The sequence below is a fragment of the Apteryx rowi genome, unplaced genomic scaffold (genome assembly GCF_003343035.1).
Source record: "Apteryx rowi isolate R43461 unplaced genomic scaffold, aptRow1 scaffold_50, whole genome shotgun sequence".
Classification (NCBI taxonomy): domain Eukaryota; kingdom Metazoa; phylum Chordata; class Aves; order Apterygiformes; family Apterygidae; genus Apteryx; species Apteryx rowi.
In genome coordinates this window covers 880,239-907,679 of record NW_020450761.1, presented here as the reverse complement: position 1 = coordinate 907,679, position 27,441 = coordinate 880,239, and the positions used below count along the sequence as shown (strand labels likewise).

The 27,441-nt window shown below is 37.3% G+C and overlaps 1 protein-coding gene across 4 annotated transcripts; it reads left to right on the top strand.

Moving 5' to 3' along the window:
- The first annotated feature begins 39 nt into the window (after nucleotides 1-39).
- KDSR (3-ketodihydrosphingosine reductase) lies at nucleotides 40-24,573 on the top strand. 4 transcript variants are annotated; one of them, XM_026079774.1, is made up of 10 exons: nucleotides 42-278; nucleotides 7,302-7,391; nucleotides 8,535-8,591; nucleotides 12,487-12,552; nucleotides 12,712-12,807; nucleotides 13,856-14,047; nucleotides 15,797-15,880; nucleotides 18,752-18,835; nucleotides 20,674-20,775; nucleotides 21,122-24,573. In XM_026079774.1, the coding sequence occupies exons 1-10, from the start codon at nucleotides 171-173 to the stop codon at nucleotides 21,239-21,241; spliced, it is 999 nt and encodes a 332-aa protein (XP_025935559.1). In that variant the 5' UTR covers nucleotides 42-170; the 3' UTR covers nucleotides 21,242-24,573. The 4 variants fall into 4 exon arrangements, with proteins under 4 accessions (XP_025935561.1, XP_025935562.1, XP_025935559.1 ...); XM_026079775.1 differs by lacking the exon at nucleotides 42-278 and adding an exon at nucleotides 581-894; XM_026079776.1 differs by lacking the exon at nucleotides 15,797-15,880 and having other exon boundaries at nucleotides 40-278.
- Nucleotides 24,574-27,441: the final 2,868 nt, after the last annotated feature.

Genomic DNA, 27,441 nt, shown 5'->3' with positions numbered 1-27,441 from the left:
CTCCGCTCCGCGAGCCCCGCGGTGGCGCCTGCCCCCTCCCGCCAGGAGCTGCGGCGCAGGCTGGCACTGGCGGCTGCCGCGGCGGGCTGCGCTCGGCGCCCCCCTCCCGCAGCGGCCTGACGGGCTTTGCCGCTGCTCGCCGCCCCCTTCCCGCGAGCCCGGCTCGAGCCATGCTGCTCCTGGCGGTCGCCTTCATCGTGGCCTTCGTCCTCCTGCTTTACATGGTGTCGCCGCTCATCAGCCCCAAGCCCCTCAAGCTGCCCGGCGCTCACGTCGTGGTGAGTGAGGCACCCGCCGGGGCGGGGGCGCACTGCCGCCGCTTGGGGGAGGCGAGCGAGGAGGGGGCGCCCCCTTTCCCCCCCCCCCAGTTACCCTCCCCTCCCCGCCCGGGTGAGGGAGGGCTCCGCTGGCGGGCGGCGCCTCGCGGCCTGCGCGCCCTCCTGCCCGCGGCGCCAGGCGGCGGCGGCCGTTTTGTCCGTTGGGCCGCCCCCCCCCCCCACCTCCGCGCGCGGGGGGCGGGGGAGGGCGGTGCTAGTGCTGGGGGCCGGGCTGCCGGCGCCGCCCCCGGGGGGCCCCGGTGCCGGCTCCCCGTTGCGGCTACCGCGGCTGCGGTGAAGTAGCGCCTTCCCGCAACCTTGCGCGAAGCGGCGCGCCGCGGGGGGTTGAGGGCAGGCGCCGCGCTGAGAAACTTCAGTATTCGGCGGGGGGGGGCTGGTGGCGGCAAGGAATTTTGGCAGCTCGCTGTGGCTCCCTCAGCTACCACAGTATAAGCGCCTCAATTCCGAGTGATAAGGAAATGACCTGCATAGATGACTCGGACAACCGCTGCGTATCTCCGCTGGCTTAAGACAATCTTCTGAGTCACCAGAAATGCATGCCACCTCCAGTCTTAAGGTTGACTTTTTGGAACATTCCTTTTGTGTTCCTGACGTTGCTGGCTACCCTGTGCTTTATTTTCTCCTTGCGTCTCCCAGGATATTTAAGCAGTGTGCGCGCCTATAAACAGAAGGCAGTGTCTCTGGCTTTCTTGCTCTAAAAGACGAGTCAGACTGAGGAAATGGGAAGACTAACAGACTAACACAAAGGAAGTGGTCAGATGACACTCATGTACCTTTTCATCTTTACATCGATATCCATGTCTGTAGGCAGTGTTTTGTCTGTATATAGTCGGGGTGGTAAAAGTAAGTCTTTAGAAATAAACTTTCAGAAGAATATACTGTTGAAACAATTCATGACTAGCACACCACTAAAGGTTGTTTATGGGTGTATAGCTTGGGGAGGGGAAGGAAGGAAAGTGATACCCAGGTGCTTGCAGATGGAGCAAAAAGTTGTGAGTTTGGTCACGCAGATGAGTTAAGCAGTTGAAAGAATTGGGGCCCTAAAAACAGCTCTTTTGACTTAGCTTTAGATCCCTAAGATATGCAGAGAAGCTGTAGTTTACAGTTTGTTAAAATTTGCTTTCAAGGGGTGAGTAGCATTTGCAGATGCCCTGTATTTCAGTGGGAGTCTGGGATAATCCTCAAGAAGTTAAGGCTTTTAGATAGAAGTGAATTTACAGCTACTGTAAATTAAACTTTTTTAGTTCTGGGTGATGCCTTTTCTTTTTTTCTTTAATTTATTGTTAGAGCTCCTTTTTGGAGGATGGAGCTGTCCCAGAATAATTTACACCTGTCCAAGTTGCAACAGTATTCCTAAATTGCTTTATGCAATACTGTATTACTTGGTACTGTAACTGGCTTTACAGCATCATACACAGTGTGACATATGTTAGAACTTGCATTAAGGCTTTCTAGTTATGGGTGACTCTTTCCACAGTAGTAATGCTAGTTAAGCAGGAGCTTTTAGAAATCCTTCAGTACTGAAAAAGAGCAAAGGTGAAGCAGATTTATGAGGGTCTTCTGTGATTTTTATGCAGAAATGGCAACAGTAAAAAGTTTAATGGACTTTTCTTTCATATTGAAAATGATGAAAATACTCTTGTTAGAGAATACCTCCCTTCTTTCCCCCATAACCACTACTGCTATTTGCATTAGCAGTTTAAGGTGAATTTGGCACAAGTGGAGGTCTCAAAGGAAAAGAAATATTTGTGCAATTTTTATAAAACTGAGAATCCAGCTAGAATCCAGCTAGAGAAGTAATTATATTAAAATACTGACAGAGGAAAAGGCTGCAGATATATTTCAATTTCATGACACAAGTCTGCAGGAAACTAATTTTATTAGTGCCACTGCTGACAGAGCTACTTGTTTTACTTTGGTTTTGGTTATACTCCTAAAATATTTAGGAAAGCTAATGTAATAGAGAGCAATTCTTCCCAAGTTCATTAAATCTTAGATTTGTAGGTTCCGTTAATAATAACCCTGTACACTTGGCCCATTTGGATTTCAAATTTTCTAGTGTAACACATGAGGGAAAATATTGGATAATGGTACTGTAAACTAGAAATTTTGTTTAGGGAGAATTTTCATGCTGCACGTCCAAAGTGAGTTCCTATGTCATATACTGAGAGTGTTTTCTGCTACTGACATGACAAAAAGACTTCCTGAAATTATTTAAGGACCATTGCATTATTTAAGGACTTCTTCTGAAGTCTTATGAGGTCCAGTATCTATTCATGTAATCTTCATGTATAGTTTCTTTTCAGTATATGACTGGATTCTGATAAGACTATAGCTCAACATTTAGTAAGCTTTGTCAGGCCTCAGTTAAACCCAGTCTATAAATTTACTGCTCTGGAAAATGCTACGATATTTTAATACATCTTTAATATCAGTTAGTTAAATTATGTATTAACATTTAAATGTGTTTACCTTTTTATTCCTTTTACTCTTTTCTTGTATTGAAAAGGAAAAGAACTGTAAATTGCATGTTCAGCTGGATAATTCTTCTTGTAGGGGCAAATGATTACTCACAGTAAATATAGTTTTTCAAGATATACTTCAATAAATACTTCTTATGCTTCAGACAAGATCTTATTTAGAAATTTCTTTCTGGTGACTTGTTGAAAATATAAAAATGTATCTATCCTTCTGAAGGAAGGATATTGTACAACTTCAGATACTCTTTCAGGTGTTATTATGTACTGGTTCTTTCTTTAATTTTCAATTTAAATCAGAATTTCTTCACTCTCTAACTAAGCCTTCATAAAAATTACCCCTCTACACTCCTAATTGTTATGTTAGTATATTTATATGTTTGAGTTGAAGTTAAGTAACTGGTTCTGGCAGTCTTCTGGGGATAAAAAGTTGAAGCAGAGAGTGTGTGTGTGTGTGTGGTTTTTGTTTTCCTCTCTGTCCTCTGCCAGAGTCAGTTGTGTGATGGAGATGCTCACTGTGTTATGCCAGGCATGTTTTCTGGAGGAATCAAGGTTGTAGTAGTCTCTTTTGCTTTGAAGAGAATAGGACTGCTATTTGTAGTGGAAGTCTGCAGATCTCTAAATTACTAATGGCCTAATCTTTTGGGATTTTTTTTCTCTTCTTTATCAGCTGTGTATTTTGGTGATCCCAGTGGGCACCATTAAATAAAAATGACTTCTCTGCTATCAAGTTGGCTCAAGCATCAGGTTTAGCTTATTTAAAACAAATTTCTTTTAGATGTATAATATTCTTTGCTTTATTTCCAGCATAAAATGTAAAGTCTTCTAAAATTAAGTATATAAAAGGTATTTCTGTGCACTAGAGCTGCTTCTCCTCATACTGAATTTCTCCTTGATTTTTGTGGGGGCTTTTTTGTTTTTTTCTTCTCTCCTCCCTCCTCTTCTCCAAAATCTGGAAGACTATTTTTATACATCTTTTATTTTGCCATTGGCTTTAATTTTCTCCTCAGGTAACAGGCTACATGCTAGCACACATCACCTGAGAATAAACAGTTATTTGGATAGCTGGCTGTAGTAGTCAACAGGAAAYTGAGGACAGATAGGATAAGGCAGTCATCCATGCTCCACGTGCATCATGCTCGATTGCATCAATCTAACTGCCCTTTGTGAGGGATGTTACACCTTCCCTACACACCTCTCTCCTTTTTCTTTCTGTTCCTCTACAAAGCTGCTTTGCTTGACTAAGTGGAATGTGACACCAACTTAAGGGCTTGCAGCAAAAACAGCCTTCCATAAGTTTTATGAATAATGTTTAAAACTGTCCCTGCTAAAATACCATCATTTGCCTCCTCCTGCCCTCTCCCCTTTTTCTTTTCAACATTAACCTTTCTGAAACCATGTTGCAATTTCTGCAATACAAACTGAGTTTGCAATGATCTGAATGCCCTTTATCAAAGTTTGTGGCCTAATTATGGCAGGAATATAAAGATGTTGTCTGTTTGTAACTATCTCCCCATTCAGTTTGGACATGTCTAAATACATGTATAAGGGTCATCTCTGGTCTGGAAATAGTTTGGCTGTTTCTGTGCAGAGCCGGACCTGATAACTGCTGTGGACTTGGGTCAGCTTTAAGAAGAGCCAGTCTTGGTGTCTCAGCATTGTAGCTCTGGTATTGGGAGTGGTGTGATCTGTGGTTTGGATGTATTTGAGTGGTTCAGCAAGAGGTCATTTTGAATCTACTCAGGCATACTAACCACTTGGAGCAGATTAGTTCCCCTGAAACGGAACCCTTCTGTAAATAMCTTATGTTAAAGCACTGTCTAAAAGCATGAAGCCAGTTTGCATTCAGTGCTGCTAGGTGAAAGATAATAAGCTCTGTAATTTATCTAACAGATTTCACAGGTTCAGTTAGCCTAACTTCATTATGGTGCAAAGGTAAGATTTTACAAGTGTTAGGAATGTTTCCTTGATTGTTACATTAGCATTCATGGTGAATGCTGCTGAAAGATGTGCATATTACTAACAACATCCCGCGTATTAGTAACAACGTCCCACCTAACCAGCAGAGCTCCCAGCTAATTGATACTGCCTTCTGTCACTGACATGTCTGACATGAGACCTATTCAGTGTGCTTGGGTGTGACTGAATAGAAAACTTCTTTTCCCCTTTCTGCATGACTTCAGAGTGTGAATGTTAGCATTGTCTGAAAGGTCAAAGCTGTGATGCCAGTAGCTTCACCTTCAAAGAATTTCTCAATCTCTGGTATACTCAACCTGTTTCTGATACTCAGCAATTTGTGCAGGCAACAATTGGATGTCTCTCAACTTAACGCTATGGCAAAAAATGGTATCAGAACAGTCTCCTGTGTGCATTCATTAGCTACTGTGATGGTGTACCTGCAGCCATTGAAAATCTGTAAAAGCAGCTCATGAATGCTGTGGAACTGAGGTCTGCCTGAACATATCAAATTGAGTCTTTTAATCCTTCCAGCAATGTACTGAAATCTTGCAAGCTCTTTTGGGAATAAGCTGAAAGTCTTAACTTCTCTCCATCATGAAGCATTTAATTCTGGGATTGTGCTGAAGTCCCAAATCGTTAATGCGCACCCACCTATACATGCACCCATCCACACATGCATGCACACACCCCCAAAATTGCAGACTTCATTTATTCTAAAAGCAGTTGTTCTTCATTCAGAATACTAAAGACCAGGTCTCAYGTTTCCAGAAGTGGTGATGTGTCTAAGAGTCATCCTTGGAGGTTAGTGTAGTGAAGCTAATCTTGCAGAGAGAGTCAATTAGAAGCTAATATGAATCAACTATCCCTAATAATAGAGGAAGCCTGAAGAGATTAGGCTAAACTTTGTGAATATTACTCCTATTCTTCTCACCCTGTTTGTGACTGCAGACAAACAAGTCAAAAGCTGCAGACCATGCTGTAAATATTTGTTTGCTGGGATTATTTTACTTATACTAAGCCATTTTTTGAAGGTTAGTGATAAAATACTCATGTGAAAGAAGAGCATTTGGTGACTCATGGGAGTGTACTTCTGGGATTCTGACTCTTAATATTCTTTCCTGCCTCCAGGAATGGAAAGAATGTTTTAAGGATAACGTGTCTGTGAAAACAAAACTGTTTGGCATCTGCAGGTGAGGAGACAGCATGAGGCTTTTGATAGGCGTGTGCTTAGAGAAAGGGGATCTTGGCTCTTCCACTGATTAGCTTAGTGCTTCCATTTTCTTTTACTTAAAATGAAGATGATAGTTAACTTTCTCTGAAGTTTTTTGAAAGGTTTTGATGAAGAACAAAAAAACCCGACTTCTTACAGAGGAATCTGAATCACTTTTTCCAATTATTAGGAAAGCTGTATTCCAGAATTCACTTCAGTAACTGATTTTCTTTACAATATCAGTTCTAGCCATTTTGTTGCAATATTTTTTCATTTAAATCTGAATATGCTATTAGGGGACAAGTCAAGCAATTTGGGTATATAAAGAAGGTATTTGTGTGTTTTGTTTAAGGGCTGAAGGCACACCTGACTGAGACTGCATTTAAGGGAATTTGCAACATATCATCTGAAAGGCAATATCAGACAGGCAGATGTTTTTACTTTTAGTCAAAAAGAGGTCAGGATTGTCATCTGCTTCTTGTTCTGCATGGAATTCAGGTGTCGATTTATTGAGGGAAGCAAGAAAGGTGTTAAGGTGGCTTTAACCTGTCTATTAGTGTAACTTGGCATAGCATGTACTTCTGCAACATATGGTGCAGTCCTGTAGCCATCGCTCTGTATTTGTCTCTAGACAAACTGTTATTTCCTGTTTGCATACAAGACACTTCCTCTAAACCATAATTCTGAATAAGAAAATGTAATAGAGGCTTGGGTACTGGGATCTGCACACAACTGAAATTGAGTGGTGGTGGAGACAGCCCAAGGACCAGACTAGGGAACTGATTAGAGATATACTCTAGAGAAGACCAAGTGTTAAATTAATGATTTTTTTTTAAGAAGGTACTTCTTAAAAATCCTGTTTATGCTTACATGATCTATAGTTTTTCTTTTTACAGCTAATTTCTACTTTGACCAACTGTGGAGGGACAGTATGTAATTGAGTTCTTATGGCTAACTTTAGTAATTATTTCAAACTTCTAACTACTTCTGTTTTTATATAAATAACATACAGAACTTGGTCAAAAGCATATGAGAGAGTCTGCATGGGAGTGGGTCTAAGTGTGCCTGGGATAAGAAATGAGCAAAAAATACCACTGAGGTATAACTTTGGTTTGGGGATAGAAGCAGAGGTTCATCATTATATTCAGATTTTATTTTTAGTTCATAATATGTAAACTAGCGTTGTGTGTTCAGACTTCATTGGATGAAACTTTAATCTCAGTGCATTTTTGGAATTTTCATTTCATTTGACTTTTATGATATGGGAGAAGGGATGAGAATACTAGACTAATGCTGCCATTTTTAAATAACTTTTAGGTAACTGGAGGCTCCAGTGGAATTGGAAAATGTATTGCTATTGAATGTTATAAGCAAGGTGCTTTCATAACACTGATTGCAAGAGATGAGGTAAACTTATGTGTGTTTTTACTGGCTAAAGAATGTTCACTAATCTCTATTGTTGGGCAATAATTTTTGAATTGATAACTATTTATACTTTTTTTCCCCAATGTACTTTTAAGGGATCCTAATTATTTCAAATTAATACATTGGGAGGGAGGCTACCTTTATCTTACAGAGTGTAGTCCAACATGGAATTTGTGATAAGCTTGCCTTAAAACTCTGCCAGTAATATCACTTCTTTTAATGGCATTCATTATTTTACTGTCTAGATCTGTGGCAGAGGACAAGAGCAGGAAGAGTCCTATATTCTTTAAAAATGTAAAATTTCCCTACTGTAAATAACAACTGGGGAATTAAGAACAATGCTTAAAATCCACAGAATATTCTGGGGCCAGATAATCATTTCATCATACCTTGTACAAGTCAAAAGCTACTCATCAACACAGCTTTAGAGRCAGAGGTTGCTTCCTGTGGGGTGTTTTTGTTTCTTTATTTGTTTGTTTGTTTAAAGCTAAGAGGTACTCAGTAAAATTTAGTTGGAATTACTAAGTTTTAACAATGGGATATTTGTTTGGGAAAAAAAATTAATTCTGCAGGAAATAAAAGCATTTAAATTGCACCTCCCCTCCCTCCTCAGTCTCAGCTGTGCTTGGTAGTTTACTTAAAATTGAGAACTTTCTTTGCATAACCTTGAATACAGCTACAGTTATTTTTCTGGAAAAGAGTATGACAATTGGAGCTTACTGAATTTTCATTTAACTTCTGTGGTAATTTTGTGACAGTTATTATTCTTCAGAATAGTTTATGTAATATTATATAAATATAAAATTGAAATATATTTWAAAAAAAGGTAACACCTATAGTTTTAGGTGCTCTGTGCAGTTATATGAAACAGAAGCATTAAATCTATTATAGAAATCCTTTCTGATTTTAGTAGATAAAGTAAAAAACAGATAAATGAGTTCAGATAGCTTAATGAAGCTGATGTTTTGATCACATTCATAAATCTGTAAGATGTCAATAGTGTTATATATATTTGAGGATAACCTTTTTATTTTTTTAGAGAATATTTCAACCCATTATTGAACTATTGAAGACTAATATGCTGTCATAACTGCAATGCTTTAGCTGTTCTTATATGCATTTCAGAACAAGCTGTTGCAGACAAAGAAGGAAATAGAAAAGTATTCTGTTAATGATAAGCAGGTAAGATCACTGCTACAAATAGCTRTTGTGTGTTGTGTCTGTAAGATAGTCACTACAACATATGTTCAATAATCCTGTTTATAAAACATAAGAGTGTGATAAAAATAAGTGAGGACTCAGTATAGTGTATCTGAATTCAAAAAATACCTCTCTGCCTAAAAGCAGTATTCTGAACTCTGCTACATTTGATGTCACTCAGCAAGTACAGCAGTCTGCTTTTCTCAGAGGAAAAGATTGATGTCTTCAACTGTAGGTGTAATAGACATTTTTGGATAGCTGTCATTTACTATTAGTAGATAAGCATTTGTAGTTTTCAAGATCAAGTGGAAGACACCTCCACCTTCCCCCTCTTCCCCCCCCCCCAATCTCTCACTCTTTACAAGTCATAAATACAGCTGTTGGCTTGTGAAAGAAGCTTTGATGCTTCTTTTCGAGGTTTAATTCACTACCCCATGCTTATTCTTCTCACTGACAAAGCACCCTAGCAGATAAATTTAAGTTTGTGAAGTTCTGAGACTTGTAAGTGCTAAAGGTTCAGCACATGTTGAATTCAGAGCTTTGGTGAATAAACAGTATGCTCAGCCTTAAAAGCACTGTTTTAGAGCTCTTTGAGATACTACCTTAAAGGAGGGAAGTTTGTTTTGTTAAAAAAATATAACTTCAAGATGAATTGCTAAAAAAAATTTTTTTTCCCACAATATTACTGATCAAGGAGGGAGTGGAAACAGTGAGATTGTTGTGTTCCAGAACTTTGTTACTTCCGTGATTACAGATTCTGTGTCTGTTGGCTTTAGTCAATATGTAACTTTAGTTTGGTGAAATGATAAATTTTATAGTCTGTTGAAAAGAAGCACTGAAAAAAGCCCAATGTTTGGAGGCAAGAATGTTAGTACTAGCCGATACTAAATTTTCTCAATACCACCATTTATAAGTTCCTGTCTTCACTTGCTAATAACTGTCAAATTGGCTAAAGATGGGGAGGTTTTTTTGTTTTTCCCCCGTCCATGCTGCCTTACTCAGATCAACTTTGTTTTGAAAATTTAGGCCATTTGAGGTGAGGAGAGACTATACTTTACCCATTCTTTAAAAAAAAACAAAAAAAACCCACTTCTTTTAGCTGTCCTAGTAGTTTCCCAGGCTTTCCAAGGAAGATAATCCCTTGTCAAACACTGTGTCAGGATGTTCTTGTTAAAATCTGTCTGWGCTTGACAGACTTGGATATTTTTTTATGCATGCTTACTGAGTATCAATTAAAAATCTCCGAAAGTACCTTCAACACCAAGCAAACTCCARTGTGGACTAAACAGGACTCCTTCTGCAGTAGCACCTATAGACTTCCATAGCTACTAGGACTGATAGAGGTATCCTGGGTCTTCTGTACTCATTGCTGGGTTGTAGGCAATGTCACAGGGGAGCCTGCCTGACCTAAATGCAAAGAACAGAACTGGAAAAGGCAGGGGGTCTGGAGCAGAGCTTGCACTGCAACATCAGATGAGAAATTGGGTGGTAAGGATAGCTGGATTGAGAGAAGTTGTACAAAAAGATTGCTGAATGAGTGGAGGGAAAGATGATGTCTGGCAAGGCCACAGACTGATTGCTCCATTTACCTGATGAGAAACTAGGAGGCAAAGACCCTCAGGAAAAATTACTTTTTAGATTATTATATAATGTCAAAATTCATCTCTTGGTACATTCATGGAACCAGGTTGCACAGACAACAGGTATTCTGGCACCTATGTACATTTTAGTGTTTGACTTGGCAAATGTTCTTTTAAAAAAACTTGCATGTGTTTTATTTAGAATGCTGGTGGTGCAGCCTTTATGGTTAAAGCTGTGCAATGCAACAAAATATTTGCCCTTAGTTTTTTGCAATTTCTTTAATCCATTTCCTGATACGAAATCTTCCCAGTTACTTCAGTGGGAGTTGAATTTAGCCTTTATTGTGAAAGGAACTCCATTAATATCAAAAGCAATGTGTCATTTGGAACAAAAGGTGAGGAACAGGGTTGGAGACATTAGACTGTTTCTGACAGTATATTCTATTTCCCAGGAGTGGAGCCACAATGCATGCTCTGGGAAGTGAGGGTAATGAATATATTTTAACAGAAGATAAAATGTATAGTGTTAGAAGCAAAGAGGTACATTATAAAATGTGGCAGTAGTCAATAAAAGCTGTGGTAGCTCTTGAGTATGTTGTTCATAGTATGAATGACAGATCTATGCAGTCTGGAACATTAACCAGTTGCTCTGGTACAGAACTGTAATTTTAATAGTAGAAACCTCTTCACTGATCTTGCAAAGACATCCAGATAGATATATCTGCCTTCTTCACTCAACTATTATTCTGTTCCCAAATTTCTATAAAAGATAAATATTTCCAAAATATAATAAATGCCCCAAGGGGAGATGCATGGAGACCCACCAATAACTTGCGCCACAAGTTTACTTTGATGTCCAAATTCATACAATGCTGGGAGGCAGGAATAGCCAACCTGCTGCACAGGAATGGCAAGCAGATTCTGTTTATACAGATAAGAAGTGTTGCAGCCTGACCAGAGGCAGAAATGACAAATGACTAGCTGCCACAGCAGTTAGTTACACTGTGGTAAGTTCCCGCCCCCCTCCCCCCCCCCCATACTTCATGACAAATGGTCATGAGGATACTGATGACAAACTGGTGACAACTTTATTTCACCTCAGACTGCTTCTAAGTGAATTGACCAACATAAAGGAAGGGATTGAAATCAGAACAAGGATATAGGAGGCTCTCCTCTTATTGTGATTGCTACTTCTTTCAAGTTGATGAACTGCCCTGAAGCTCTGCCAATTGTTTAGCAGAGGAGGTAGCTTGCCTGTAAATACMTGGCCAAGCTGGAGTTTGCAGTGATCTTATAAGTGATACCCCAAAGGCAGTACTTCCTTTGACCAGAAGTCAATTTGAAGGAGCTCCAAGTGAGATTCTGAGACTGTCGTACTAAAAGTGATCTGTAACTTTCAAGAAAACCAGTGCCTAACTTCTGTCTGCAACAAGACTTAGATATTACTCTTACCCATCCCCCCCCCCTTCCCTGGCCCAGTGTTCATTTTCATGTGTCTGTATCTTTCAGACTAAAACCTGTAGTCTCTGGTTCCCATATATGTGTGGCTTCACTTCTTAGATATTTGTGACATTGTGCCACCAGTCAGTTTCTCAGAGAAATTTTTTTTAACTCTATCCCTGACATGTCCCAATTAAGTAGTATGCAGCTAAAGTTAATTTGTTCTTCAAAAAAAAAAAAAGAAAAGAAAAAAGTGGGTAGTGTGCATCAGTGGTATTAAAGTTATCAGCTTTTTTTTTAACACTTGTCCTTTGTAAGTTTCAGGAAATGCCTTTTGCAGTGTTGATTCTGCAGTTTCAGAGCAAGATTCTGCAATCATGGTCTTCTGTGATTTGCAAAAGTTGTTGGTTGTTTTTTTGGTTTTTTTTCTTTCCTTAAAAATAAGGCTAGGCCACACGGGTGTTTTGACTTGTGTTTAGTACTAATGAAAGTTAAATTGGGGGATTTTGACTGCCTTACCTAGAATATTTATTACTAAACTTTAGGTAAGTAACTTAAGCCATAGTGTGTCTTAATACAGTAAATTAGAAATTATATTTTGCACATGAGTAGCTGCTTTGAGGATCATGAAGTGCTTATTCATACATTAACAAAACCTTTATCTTACTAGAATAAAGGGAGTGGGGATATTGCTTTCTTCAGTGTGGGAGGAATACTAACTGTTATGTCCAAAATTACTTTTTGGTTTGCTGGAAAAGATAAATTGTTGGGTTCTGTTTCATTTTTTTTAAAGGGTTGGAGTCCACAGTTATTTGGCTTAGTATGTTGTAAAATAATCTTTCATCTTCATTTTTTAGGTTGTGCTGTGTATTTCTGTTGATGTATCTAAGGACTACGAACTGGTGGAGAATGTTCTAAAACAGGTAAGGAAGTAACTGATTTATCTGGGTTTCTTAAGAAGCTTAACTGTGTGCAATGTATTTCTGATGGAAATAATGTCTTATAATGATACTTGTAGCTATGATTTTTGTGCTATAGGAAGATTCTCGCTAATGAATATCTTAACCTGTTTCCTGTTCCAGGCTCAAGAGAAGCTGGGGCCAGTTGACCTGCTTGTAAACTGTGCAGGAACATCAGTTACAGGAAAATTTGAGGACRTTGAAGTGAATTCTTTTGAAGTAAGTGAACATACTTTATTGTATGAATGATTTTTTTATTCAACTGTTCCAACAATTAGACCACATTCATGTGCCTTTACAGACTTTGTATGAATAGTTATACCCTTGATTTGTGATAGTTTTCTGAACTAGAACCTATCTTTAAATTTGCAAGGGTTGTAATTGTTTTTTCACATAACTATTGGTCCACTGATAAGTTAGAATAGTGAATTCTCCATTTGGTACAGGGTGAGTCCTCAAGATGGCAAAAGAGCCTGACATGTTTTTTTGTAACCTAATACACTGTGGAAGGCACTGAATTTCACAGTCTTGTKTTTTTCCCTCTGTTGAACATGTTTTTTTCATACTTTTTACCTGTTTCAGAAAAATCTGACTGTTGTCAGTGTTCAACTCTGAGGTGCCCAAAATGTTTGTAGTTTGAAGCACCTTGAGAAGTTGTTGCTGTGATGGAGTGACAGAGACACCCCCCCCCCCCAAAAAAAAAAAGTTTTAGTTACCTTATTGATTTTTTTTCCCCCCCACACACACATGGATGGTACAACCTACTGGTTGTGTTTTAGACCTTCTAGAGAATGAAATTAAAGACTTCCCTTTATCCTGTCAAAGATTAAAATCTCTAAAATGTGTAAATACATAGGTGTTTTTTTTGTTTCCTGTTTTAGAAAGCTTTTTAAACTTTCATTTCAGTATTTTCATAAATCATGCATAAATGGATTGCTTCCTGGACACCATTTAAGCCAGATTCTTCCTAAAATATGTTTCTTTTTTCCATGAAGGCCATTGTTTCACAGTATTATCAGTATCCTAAATGCTATTAAGACTTGTTTGAGTGGATTTTTTTTGGCTTGAGGTGAGATTCTTAGCTATAAACAGTTTGTGAAGCCATAGATTAGAAAGCAATTGTTCTTCTTTGCTAGCTGATGGAACTACAAACCTGGTTAAGCTTATTATTAAAGCAGCCTGAAATGTTCTTTGAGAAATGATACCAAACATCTGAAGGCTTCTGAATCTGTATAGCTCAAATACCATATTAATATCATTTGTACAGAGATTAATGRGAGTCAATTATCTGGGTAGTGTTTACCCAAGTCGTGCGGTAATTGCTACCATGAAGGAACGACGGATGGGAAGGATTGTGTTTGTATCATCTCAGGCTGGGCAATTGGGCCTATTTGGTTATACGGCTTATTCTCCAACAAAGTTTGCTCTTCGAGGACTGGCTGAAGCCCTGCAAATGGAGGTATGTGTGCAATGATATAAGCGTTTTTCCTTTTAAACAAAATATTGCTCCGGATGGGGTTGCAGAAAGTAAGCTGATTTCAGTTGCATAAGAAATAGGTTCAGTTTGTTCTTAAAACTAAAGATCACCATGTGTGCAAACTTTTCTTTTTTTAAAAACTAAAAGGACTTAGATTTTAAGTCTCCTGAGTGAAAAGTCTATCTCAAAGTTCTATTATGAGAGCAGAATGGTATTTGAAGGCTCCATGAATGTATGAGCAGGCACTACTAAAGTCAGTGATTCCTAAGCTGTTTGAGGCCATGGTAAATGCTTTGTGAAGCTTATGAAACAGTAAACTTTTCAAACTTAAACTTAATGATCGTCCACAAAAAAAATCGGTTGACAGTGGTTCATTTTTTTTTTTTTTTTAAAGTTTGGTAGATGTGAACTTTTTATTTTTCAATGATCTAAGCCTATGTTCAGCTCATGACCAAAGAAAAACAACCTTTTTTTTTTTTCCCCACTGTTCGATGGAGCAAGATTGGTAAGTACATCATTGTAGTAAGACAGGTAAAATTGATATGAAAGACTTCAGCTCTTGTTCTTCTGTTAAGTGCATGTATTTTGGCTGTCCAGAGTGTATTTATTAAGTGTTCTTGTTTGATTCTACACGCTTGCACAGTCGTCATTTTTACTGGTTTCTGTTCAGTGTAGTTTTACGCCTTGATCAGGATAAGAATGTGGGGTAAAGCTGCCTCTAAACTGCTCTGGGCTGCTAAATAGAACCATGTGACTGAAGGGTCTTTCTTCAGACACCTTGAATATAAAGCTGGTGACAGGTATTTTTTGTGAAGATTGAATTCTTCAAAATTAAAAATAGGGAGTTCATGGGCCTATGGTGGTGTGGCATTTCTGTAAGTATTTTCCTATAGAATGTTTTGTAATATAAGTAAAAAATGTTTAGGGCTTTATAACACTTTGATTTATCTTAACTCTTTGAATACCTTCATTAAAAGCTTGTTTACTTGCACTGCAGTACAAATTTGTATTGTAGTTTTTCTGTAGTAGTTCCATGAGTGGTGCACTTCTATGACAAATATGTACAAATACATAACTAAATGCAATCCTTACCTGGAGACTTTCCCTTTTCTCACATTTTTTACTGACTTTTTTGTTTACTGAGATTTTGACCACTTCCAAGTTTATTTCATGGGTTCAAAAGCCTAGTGACTTCAGTATACCTCTTAAAGATACCAGACTTGAGTTTTATATTTTTGTCATTTTTTTTCATATTTGTCCAGCAGTGAAAATATATTGGCACAAGCAACAACAAAAATGCATGCTAATCAGCCTCAGTGAAACCCTTGTTGGCCTTGACTTTATGAAAGTTGGGTTCTGGTGTTCAGCAATGGTTTGGTTTTTGTTTAAAACTGAAATCTCTAAAATTATAGAGCTAAACTCTTTTTATATTCCTCCTAAATGTCTTAAAAAGCATTTGAAATTATCAAATAATTTATGTCAAATACAAAGCTTTTACAGAGATTTTATTAAACAAAAAAACACAGCTGGCTCTGTAATTCTTTGCTGTTTTGCTTCCTCATTAGACGTAACTCCAGTCTTTCAAGTGCTGAATGTAAGGGTGACTTAAAGCTACAAGCAGTTAAACTCATGCTTGCTATATTTCATCAATACAAGGGAAATTAACAAACTTATGTTGACAATGCTTACAGGTCCCTTATTGAGATAACGTTTACTTCTGTAAAAATACAGGTAAAACCATATAATATCTACATAACAGTGGCCTATCCTCCAGATACTGACACACCTGGCTTTGCAGAAGAAAGTAAAACAAAGGTAAATTAACTCTTAAATGATACTGTAATGTTTCTAGAGCTTTGCTTCATAGTAAGCAATGCATTTCAGATTTCATTCATTTCTGTACTACTTCTGAAGTTAGTGCACATCAAGATTTTAAGAAATACTTGAATTGTATCAACTTGACTATTCAGAATTAAATAGCTTGTGAGATAATTTTGTGTAGTTTATTGTTCTGGCTTTAAATGGAATAATTGCTTACCTTTACTTGAAATGCATTGTAAAGTCTCTGTACGCTGTCTAAATATTGCTATGGAATAGTAAACTTTAAAAACACTACAATTTGTTTTGGTATAAAAGCTTAATAAGCCAAAATTATCCTTGTCTTACCTCTTAATAAAATACTGTTGTTTTGATAGTTGTGACAGATCAAAATGAACCTCAGTTCCTTCAGCAAACTGCAAACCAACCCTTCTGTGTAAATATACCCAATGACAATGGCGAGTATTAAATTGTGTCCAGTATTAAAGTAGGATGGAAACTCTCTTGCATTGTGTTTGTAGTGCAGATGACAGTATGGCTTTTCAGAAAGGTGTGTTGGCAGTAGGCCTTTTTCTTGTGACTCGACTTAAAAATTAATGCTTTGACCTTTAAAATTTGTTTGCCTCTTATGTGACATGTCCAAACACAAAGTGTAAATCAAAAAAGGGTGGGGGAGGTGCATACTCGGGCACCCTGTTCAAAATGAAGTCTCATTTAACAAGAGAAAATGTATCTACTCTTTGCATACTGTGAGCTATAAATCTCATATCTAAGTAGATCAACCTTTTATAGATGACCTCTCTAACATTGTATGTTATAGGAAGTTCAGTTTGGGGTTCAATTCCATTTTCTTTCACCCTTTGTATAGGAACAGCAGGGACTGTATAACACAATTCTTACTTCATTTCTTTCAGATAATTATTCTATATTAAATATATCCTCCCACACACCCACATAAAGTGCCAGAATTAGATATCTGCAGATATTTGTATAGTTTGCACCTTCTTCAGGATTTATGTTCTCTTCATAATAGTCTATTTCATGGAAATAGTCACCAGCAAAATGCACTGTTAATCTAAGATTACTCTTTTTTTAAAAGAACAGATCCAATAAGATTTTGCTTATCTTTTTTTTTTGGTTTGTTTTTTTAAAAAAAAGCTTTTAAGTATAGCTTTAGGCTTTGTTTTAGCACACATGAAGTCTTCAGGTGATTTGTTCCTAGCTTGATAGTTGACTAGTGCACCTCAAATCTCTGCATTATTGTGTTGCTCTAACATTATTGTTACGTATACTCAATGCTACTTAGTTTAGAATGTCCGTTATTGTGATTTGCATCTCTTTAGGATTGACTGTTTTCTCTGTACCCATTGCTTACGTTCAGTTTAAGACCTGGAAGAGACAGGGATTTTCTGGTGGGTTCCCCCCCCCCCCATTGTTCTTCAGATAGATCTGTTCCTTAATACTAAAATTGGAGTGTGTATGTTGGGTGTGGGGGGAAAATGTCAGGTACCAGGGTACATCTTTCTCATGTTTGTTACACCTTTCTCTTCAAGATAATTGCTAGACAAACAGTGCTTTGGCTAGCTGACTAGCCCCATCACGTGTTTAATGGATGAGTTTTGCTTGCTTTGTCCTCAACATGTCATTAACTTTAGTCTGTCTCTYCTGAACACCTGCTGATTTTCATAAACCTTATAGTATAACTGCCTTTGAAATCTCTATACCTCTTTCAGATTTGGTTGATATTGGCAGGTGGGATCAAAAGTACTTAGGGGTAATGAGATGCAGTTCTGATGTCATAAGCCATATCTCTGGAGGAAAACATAAAAGGTGTTTGTGATTTCCTCTGACAAAGTCGCTGATTTTTTTTTTTTTTTTTTGCTTAAAACACAAATATTAAAAAAGAACAATTTTTCAGTTAGCTTTGTCAGTGTCAGTTTTTAAGAAAAGGATTGATCTCCTCAGAGCTGTTCATGAATGTTAAACTACTCCCATTGTTTGACTAGGCTTGAATGTTCAAGTTAAACTTTTATCAAATTTAACTGAATTAGCCATTACAACATGTTGACTTGCTCTTTTTTAATTTAGTATTTTGCTCTATCAACAGAACCATCTATCTTAATATATTAAACAGTTAAACAGGTTGCCATGCATTTAGTTCCATCATCATTTAATTTCTTAAAAAGAACATGAATGACAAACTTGCTTCTAAAATACTTTAAAACATATTTTTGCGTTTGTTCTTGTACCAGACCAGACTTTTGTTTTTGTAAAAGGTATTATGGTTGCTAAAATGACTGCCATAATTGCTTTCTGCTAATGAGGTAAAATGGCATAAATACTATAAAACACGAAGTAGTAAAATACAAAGAGGGATTGTGGTGGATGCTGGCATATGGAATTTGAGAAATAAAAAAACAAACAAAAAAAAMCCTATGTATGACTTTGTTTTGTAGGAGCTTAAAATGTTTTAGGCCTATCTTGTTCTTCCTTTCTAGCACAAATCACAAATGAACACACCTCCTCATGTGTTGAAGACATAGTTTAAACATTTTGATAGTTTATGTTGAAAATAAAATACTTGTGGGGGGAAAAAAAAAAGCTTTTTAATATTTTATTAGTAATAAACTATAAGAAAAAAATACTACTACTCAAACCAAAGTTGGCAGTTCCCTTCATGAAATTAAACTATTTATGAAGATGCTTTCACCTTTTTTTAAAAGTAGATTTTTTTTTTAGCTGGCAATATGATACCACTTGCTAACACCAATGATGGTGTCATCCATGACAAAAGATACAAAACAAAATTTGATCTCAATATTTTTTCCTGTGTTGTTTGTCAAACTTGTACTCTTTTTTCTACTAAAGCCCTTAGAGACGAAGCTAATTTCTGAAACCTCATCTGTTTGCCAAGCGGAACAAGTGGCCAGAGTTATAGTCAAAGATGCCATAGTAAGTAAATTATCTTTTTAAAGTAAGACCTTTGTAGGAGAGACTAGGATTACACATAATGCCTGTTTAAAAATATAAGAGAATGACTTAAGCTAAATACAAAATCACTTATCTTACCTGAAACAGTGTTCTTTGTTGGTTAGTTTGGAAGGGAAGTATTTTCTTTGTTCTCTTCTTGCCACCATGCCCACAAATGATTTTATACAATTTCTTGGAACTAAAAAGTGTCTGAAGTTGTGCATTAGACAAAACAAGGTGATGCAGCAGTATGATGTCATGTCTCAAAGACGAGTTAGACTTTCTTTAAAGCATTAAACTCTATTGACTTTTTAATGCCTCAAATGGCATTTGTCTAACCTCAGAGCTTCCTTAACTTTCTTATTTATCTTGAACCTGAGTTAATTTTGAAATAATTTTACAATAAATGAAGGCAATATAGCCTTTTTTGGCTTTTAGCATCTGATTTTTGAGTGATTAAAATACATAAAATCCTGCCCTTAATAGTTAAGGGAATGTTGCCTTTGAGTTTTCCTTATGATTTGTGCTATGGAAAGCTTGCATTTTTTAAGAAAATGAGAAGAAATGGGCACCAAGGACACTGTTTTGTTTGGTTATAGGCAACTCAGAATTGAAACATATGAAATCTCATTTCCTTAAAAGCCTAGAAGTTGAATCCTAAAAACTGTAATTATTTTTACACTTCCAAATACACTTCAACGTGACCTACCTCTGCAGCAGGTGTTTGTGYGCTGTATTTGTAAAAAGTATTACAAAAACTTCACAATGTCTTTTTTGGGGTGGTGAGTTTTAATATCCAGTACAGCCTCACACAGCATTCTGTGTTGGTGTTTACGGGAAACCAATCTCATCCCTCCAGCACTGGTGGCAGGTATGGTTTCCCTGCACTCAAGCCATCAGTTGAGATACTAAAAGACAAGTTAAATGTAGCTCTGTGCTGTGGGAACTCACAGTCCTTTCAGGTGTGCTTGGGGAAATAACCAAATTTCATATCCTCTGCTATGCATAGATTCATTCCAAACCCTGATTCAGGAACATCATCTTCTCCTTTCACTTCTCCATTCCATGGATCTAGTCCCACGTGTTCCAGAAAGTCTTCTCCTTGCATGAGGTCTGCTAGAAACAAATGGAAGAAGTCTGAGAGTTGGAGCTATAGAGCTGCCATTTCCTTATGATCAGTCCAAAAAAAAAAAAATTGCTTTTTTTTTTTTTTGGTGTCTTCCTCTCCTTTTTCTCCTGCCAGCTGAATTGCTTAGCAAGCTATGTGTGTTTTGCGGTTTTGAGGAGAGCAAATTAAAATCATTGGCATAGATGAAAGCATACCTAGCATTTCAAATAACCAAAAGAGGAAAAAAAAAACCCTCCTCCTGTATTGGCAAACTAATCCTAAACAAAAGGCAAGCAGCATTTTATTCTTCAGTTACAGTAGTAATGAGTGCTCTGACAGGATATAATCCATCTCTGCACTTTGTTCTCCCTGTTTGTAAATATATTTTTCTCCACCTGTAAGCATGTTTCAAGAAGGAATTTAGTCTTTTCTCTATCTCAAAGAAATCTGCAGTAGTTTAGCACACTTCTCTAAAGAGAAGTCCATTTTTTAATTGAATTTCTTTTGGTATCGGTGTTGCTGCATAGCACAGAATATTTTTTAATTTTCTGATTTTAATTGTATTAATATTTTTTTTTTACATATAAATATTTCTTCTTACTGACTTAAGTCAACTAAGATCAGTGAGAGTAATGTTAAAATAAGCCACATTGTGATTTGCCCCAACTGAGTAAATAACTTTTTTCTTAATTACTGTTTTTCTCCTATCCAGCAAGGGAACTTTAATAGCTCAGTTGGATCAGATGGTTACATGCTATCAATATTGACCAGTGGAATGTCACCAGTCACTTCTATTACTGAAGGTCTTCAGCAGGTAATTTTGGGAAGGCCATATAATCACAGTTTTATAATCTAAAACACTTGAAAATGTAAAATGTTATGCAACATTGATTATTTTTCCATCAAATGGTTCTTGATAGGGTGGAGATGGGTTTAGGAGACTGAACTAATATTTTCAAGCTGAAGCAGCAAGTTGGCAGGAAAGCTAAGACTAGTACCTGCTACTCAGTCCCGAACTGTTAAACAGTGGTTTGATGGTTTTCATGAGTTTGTTCTTTCTGAGGTTAAATTGCATACCTACCTGAAACTTATTTTTTATTTCATGGGTAAATAATATGCTACAATCACAGGATGTTAAATGAATTTCTCTCTGTTTCCAGGTTGTTTGCATGGGCATTTTTCGCATCATTGGCCTATTTTACCTAGGAAGTTTTGACAGCATAGTTCGTCGCTGCATGATGCAAAGGGAAAAGTCTGAAAGTGCAGATAAAACTGAATAATCTTTATTGTTAAATGCAAAGAAGAATGTTAAACAGTCCTGGACAGCCTGCTGCTGAAGTGGGACTCTCCTGAAGGCTTTAGATTGAAAGTATTTGGATATATGACAGATGAGTCCCCTCAAAAGCAAAGAATGAAAATGAAAGTACAATTCCAGMAAATGCCAAACTATGCAAAAGTGTGAGTGAGGATTAGCTTTTTTTGTGATTTTGAGTTGGAGAAAATTTTGGGAACTTCTTTTAAATGATCTGCAGAGGAGAGTTTCAGAATGGACTATGTGTGGTAATTCTGGACAAATGCTTAAGTTTTCTTACATTGGTGCTTACAGACAAAATAAGTAACATGATTTTCTGGGCTGAAGTAGATTGAAGTCCCTTCAACAAGTTGGTACTTGTTGCTAACATCTTGGGACTGTTTTTAATTTAGAATGTTAACTTTTTCTTTGGCAAATCTACAGATTCTTCTGTCCATGACGACTTTCCTTATTCTATTCAACATGCAAGTATGGAAACCTTAAGATGGCAGATATATTTGTATGATCTAAGCCTTCTCAGTCTGGGAGTAATTAAGAAGTATGCATTAATGTATACATACTTTCTAAAGGGAGATGAAGAACCCATTCCCACAGAGAAATGCTAGGAGATGTGACTGAGTCTGTAGCTCTTCTGGCCTTTGAAGTATATTGTGAACAGAAAAATCAAACCAGTATCACAAGTGTTTTATGACTTTCAACGTTTTAAGCCATTGAAATTAGTGTATAACTTTTTCAGATACTTACTATTTTCTTACCTGCCAATTTTTGTTCTGGAAAGGAAAGTAGCATTACGCTACTGTTCTGGATGTTATTTTTAAAAACTGCAAATGATGAGCCAAACTAGTTGATGATGAAATCACTTGTAATTAAAATGCTGGGCTTTTCCAGTAGCAGGAATGTAGCTTTTGGGGTAGGTAGGGAGGGGGGTGTCAGAATGGCATTCCATACTTACTTTTATCACTTCACAAAAAACTTTCAGGTGGCAGGAATTGGTTTAAATTACTCTCTTCTCTCTTAATTTTTCACTTACATTGTATGAATCAAGGCTGCTGCATAACTGTGCCGGAATACACAGAACCCAATGGTTGTTCCTAATAAATCTAAGTTTCTAACTGAAAAAGCTTGATGCATAACACTGATGTTTTGAGGGTGCACTGTATATACTGTTCATTTAACGGACCACTATAGCAAGTGCCTTGTGAGCCTTTTTTTTTTTCTCTCAAAAGCTGCAACTTTATATTTAACTCTGCTGTGTTTTTAAATGTCATATTTTCAGTCCGTATTCTGAATCCATAATTGCTGGTAAAACTTGGCACTTTCACTTCCTCAAAAGTAGAATTTACAACCAAATAGGCAAAATTGATTATTTTTATGAAGATACTCTCTACACCCATTTAAGGAGGAGTACTCAATTAAACTAAGATGAAAGACCATAGGTTATTAACTGGAAGAACTTTAAAATGTAACTTACTGAGGCTGTTTATTTTCCCTTTCTCAATTCAGTTGATCGCTTGTTTTTGTTCGCGTGGACTAAACTTGCTTCAATATCTGGTTTACAAACAATAGTTGGGTGGCTGTCACATTGGCAGTCTCATTTAATTTGGTTAGACTTGCATTAGATTGCAAATGTTGAGACATTGTGGAATTCTTCACAAAGCCTACACTTTAGGACCTGCCTCCTGGTTTTTTTAGATATGTGAAGTTGTGCATGCCTATATTAATTTTGAGAATAGCATGTATTCCTGTATTTTTAAACAACTGAGTGTTAGTGCAAAGAAATCTAGTCCRCATAAGCATTTTCTGTGCTGCTTAATGTGAATGGCATATAATGGAGCATTTATCATGCATCCATTGTCAGTGTTGCTATGTTTCTTAAAGTGACGTACCAATGCTTTTGGGACCCTATTATCCATGTTAGTTTTTATCTTTTATCAGATGTTGATGTAAATCAAATACTTTTTTGAACATCTGCAAGAGGATACCAGAATGGGTGAATCGGTTGTTTTGTAGTTTGAAAGAAATGCTAATGAAAATGACTTTACATCAACACAAGCATGAAGGTCAGGACTTAAAACCAATAAGACTTTGGTAGATACTTGAATTTTTGGATCTTCAACTTGGGCTCTTAAAGAGTTTGCATTCAAGAAACGGTAATAATAATCCAGAAAGTCATAGCGCACACACACTGTGAAAACTGGGCCTCTTAAGATATTTCATGTGGGACATCTTAAATCACCAGTCACTTTTTATGAAAGTCTTGACTGAACACTTCTCCAAATAATGATTGATATAATTCAGTACAAGTATTTTTAAAGAGGGAAGAATAATACTGGGTGGAAGTTGTGGCCCTGGTCTGGTAGAGACTTACTAAGTTGACACCTAATTTTGCACAGTGCAAGCAGCTGCATTGACTGTAAAACTGTATATTAAACCCCTCAGCAATTCTGGAAGTTTGAACCAGGCCAGTGAGGTTTTTTTGTTTTTGTGGGTGTTGTGTTTTCTTTTTTTTTTTTTTAAGAGTAAAAATAAACCTTAAGTGTTCTCATTTTTATTGTTGCAAATTACTGCAGTTCACTTTAACTGATAAACTTTGCATCTGTCTTGTTGTCAAAACAGTAATTTGTAACTACATCAACATAATACAATTTTGGCACTTTGTTTTCTTATGCCCATTCTTGATCTACCAACATGATCATTTTAAGGTCCAATATTAAGTGAAGGAGATGCCTTGTAGTCTTGTGGAAAAATGATTAACAGCCTGCAAATTTTGCCAGTCTAAATGTAGTAAAACCCTTGCATCTAAAGATTTTAGCAGTGTATTAGATCTGTGAAGAACTTACAGGCTTTATCACTTTTTGTCAAATTGTTGGTAATTTAATCCATACCTGTGTCATATCTGTCAATGTGTTGTCCCGTCCCGTCCCCCCCCCCCCCCCCCGTCAATCTTTAAGATTCAATTTAGGCTTTGATAGTTGAACCAAATCTCTTCCATTTGATGTAGTTTCTAATGACTGTTTGCTTTAAATACAGATTTTATTGTAACTTTACATATAGTTTACTTCACCAAGGTGTTCATGTGCAATTTGAATAAATATATTATTTTACTAAGAAAAAGGATATAGGTAAATAAAGTTATTTGCTGTGAAAAACTACAGGCACTTTTAAATCTTAAAAATGTATAGCGTTTTTTGTAAAAAGAATCTTTGTGCTTATTGCTTCATCATTTTTGTGCCAGAACTGTAAACTAGGTTTCATATTTTGTATTTCTCAAAATAAATGGAGAATCAACAAAGCTTCTGACTTTGAAGTTCTTGGTGACTGTGTTGGTGGAAAGAGCAAAGCATAAGTTCATCTGCAGGTCTTGGGTGTTTTTAAATCCAGGACTAGTTCAGCATGATCCTCTTAACTTCTTAGTTGAGGGGAGGCACCATTTTGGCAACTTAGAGTTTCACAGCAGATGATGAAGGATGTAAAGAACTTCAGTGAATATTGTCCCCAAAGACCCAGTGTTATCAAACCATAGTGAAAGTGGTATTAAATTGGYAAAATCTGCCTTTATTGTAGCAGGAGATGCCAGTATGCAACTAGTGTTTGTCTCTCTGAGTGATGGTGAACTCTGATGAGCAAGGAGATGCTCATTCTTCCTGGTTGAAAGCAATAGAAATAATAGTTATGATAGCTGTCTTTCTGTACCATCACTAAACATGCRGCTATATATAAAATTAGTGCATTAGGTAACTGCTCTGTGGCACGACTGCTTGAGTGGATAGCTCCAAGGTAATAGTAAGGGAGAAGTGACCTGAAAACAGTTACTTAGTAAATTTAGAATCAAAAAGTTCATTCTCTAGAAAGCCATTCTTATTAAATCATCAGAGACCCAAAATCAAAAATGGATTGAGGAAAATATATACTCTCTAAAATGTGTTTTGAAGTTAAGAGGGGCTGATATTAATCTTAGGATGTTGGCTAATTAGAAGTTTTGTCATGGAAGAAGGCCACATCACAACTGTAGTTTACTACTTTTATTGAAGAGCAAAATCATTGCTCTTCGGTCAAAATAGCAAGCCAAAATAGATTACTCTTCCCTCTTCTTTGTAATCGGATTTAAACTGCGAGGCTAAATTGTCTGGTTATTCCATTATATTTGTCCAGTAGGTACCAAGCACACACAAGAGTAGGTGCATGTTTGACTGCCTTTCGAAGGTGGTAGTAAAATCTTATGAAGCAACTTGCTTTCCTCTGCTACTGGGTGAAGACTCTCATGAGAGCCAGAGAACTTTAAATGGTGTGTATCTTTTGCCACACCTTCCATCCTCTYCTCTTTTTTGGAGGGAAGGGAAAGGAACAGAGACTGAGAGGCTGAGGTTTTTTTCCTTGCTTTCACTTCAGATGCACTGAATTGTGAAAAGAAAGACCACGTTATTCTTCTGTTGCTGCTTTTTAATGGGGGGTGGGAGGGCTGCTGCTAAGCTTGTAAACAGAAACTTACCCTGAAGGAAGTGGAAAGTGCAAATGCTTTTTCCAGAAATGCATATCACATTTGAGAGTAATGCATTCCAGAAAGTTAACGATCAGGAAGGCTTTATTTTGGTGAAACCTTAAACRAAGGACCATAATACCAAGCCTTCACTATGGTAGAGTGTCACCAAGGCAGTCTGAAGTTACATTTTTCTAGGTTGAAAACAAGTTTGTTTTCAACCTGGAGGGAAATCCCCATGTTAATTTTAAAACTTTCGAGTTCTAACTATGAAGTTCATTCTGTAGAAGTGCTGTTAGAGCAATGTAAATAAACACGAGGTAAAGCAAAACTTAAGACTAACACTAAATCATGCTACAGGTGCTGAGGATAAATTCCACTGAGGATAAATTTACAGCTGTAAATAAAATATACGTGTGTGTGTATATATATACACAGACATATAAAAAACCCAAATCCAACAAGAATTTGAATGCTCCAGATAACTTGTGACATAGGGAAACATCCTTTTCAAAGCTAACAGGTGATTCAAAAAGTAATTAAATCAAGTATGTTGGTCTTCAGTTCAAGGCATTTACTTGGAAATGCTTTCCTCCCTTTTACTTTGAGAAAATTTAAAGGGGGAATTAAGTTTGTGGATCAGAGATGAAAGTTCATGTTTGCCCATACTCTTGCCATTTCCTTTTCTTCCATGCTACATTTTTACTGAAACTGTTTCCTTTGTTCTTACTCTGCTGCTTATACTGGGAATTGGGTCTTTAATTCCTTTTTTCTGTAGCAGAAAGAAGAGCATATGCAGCATTGCCCAAACCACAGGAGTACATAAAATACAATAGCTTGAGAAAGGTGGTGAAACAGCTGAGGTACCATAAAGAGAAGACTCTATTGCCATGTAGTGAAGTAGTAGCAAGAGAAGGCCTTAGAGAGGAGCCTGTAGTGCCCATTAGCTCCAGCTGGATGCAGTCATTTTGCCTCCTCCAGTAAGAACTGTGGGGCCTTTGTATCCTAACAAGAGGTGGGCATGTTTAAGGGATGAGTGCAATAAAAGGGGTCTGAAAGTCAGGAATTGTTTGCTATGTTGGACCCTAAGGATATGATCTAAGTGTCTCGTGCTGCTGCCTTTCCTGACAAGCACAAATAAGGCCCTGTGGAATAAACCATAACTGTAGGTTAGGTGTGCCTTAAGCTTTTTACAGTAGCATTCTGTGTCATGCAAGTGCTTCCAGACAGAGAGTATCCTCTCTACACCTGTAGTGTCTGCAACACTTTCGGAATGAAAGGCAATCTCGTGGTTCGGGAATGCACTCTGAAGAAGTGTTTGTATGTTCAGGTTAACCTGCCACAGTTGTGGTCAAAAATGAGGAAAATAGGCATCCAAATGTCGTGGATGCTTGTTTTCTTCATACGTTTTACATGCAGAAAACCTTCCTTTAAAAGCATTTCATACCATAGACCCCACCTGCTGCTTAGAGAGCAATGTTAGGCAACACTTTCAGCAAAATAGATGAGACTTAACAATGAATGGGTTTGTGCAATTGACAGCAGAGGGTTGTATGCTTACATGCAAGTTTGTAAAACAGAGTGTTGCTTTCAATGCATTTCTTGCAGCACAGCAAAGATACTGTAGGTCCATGGGTATCATTGTGTCATCAAGAGAAACAAATGTGCAAGATCATGCAATCAATGGCTAC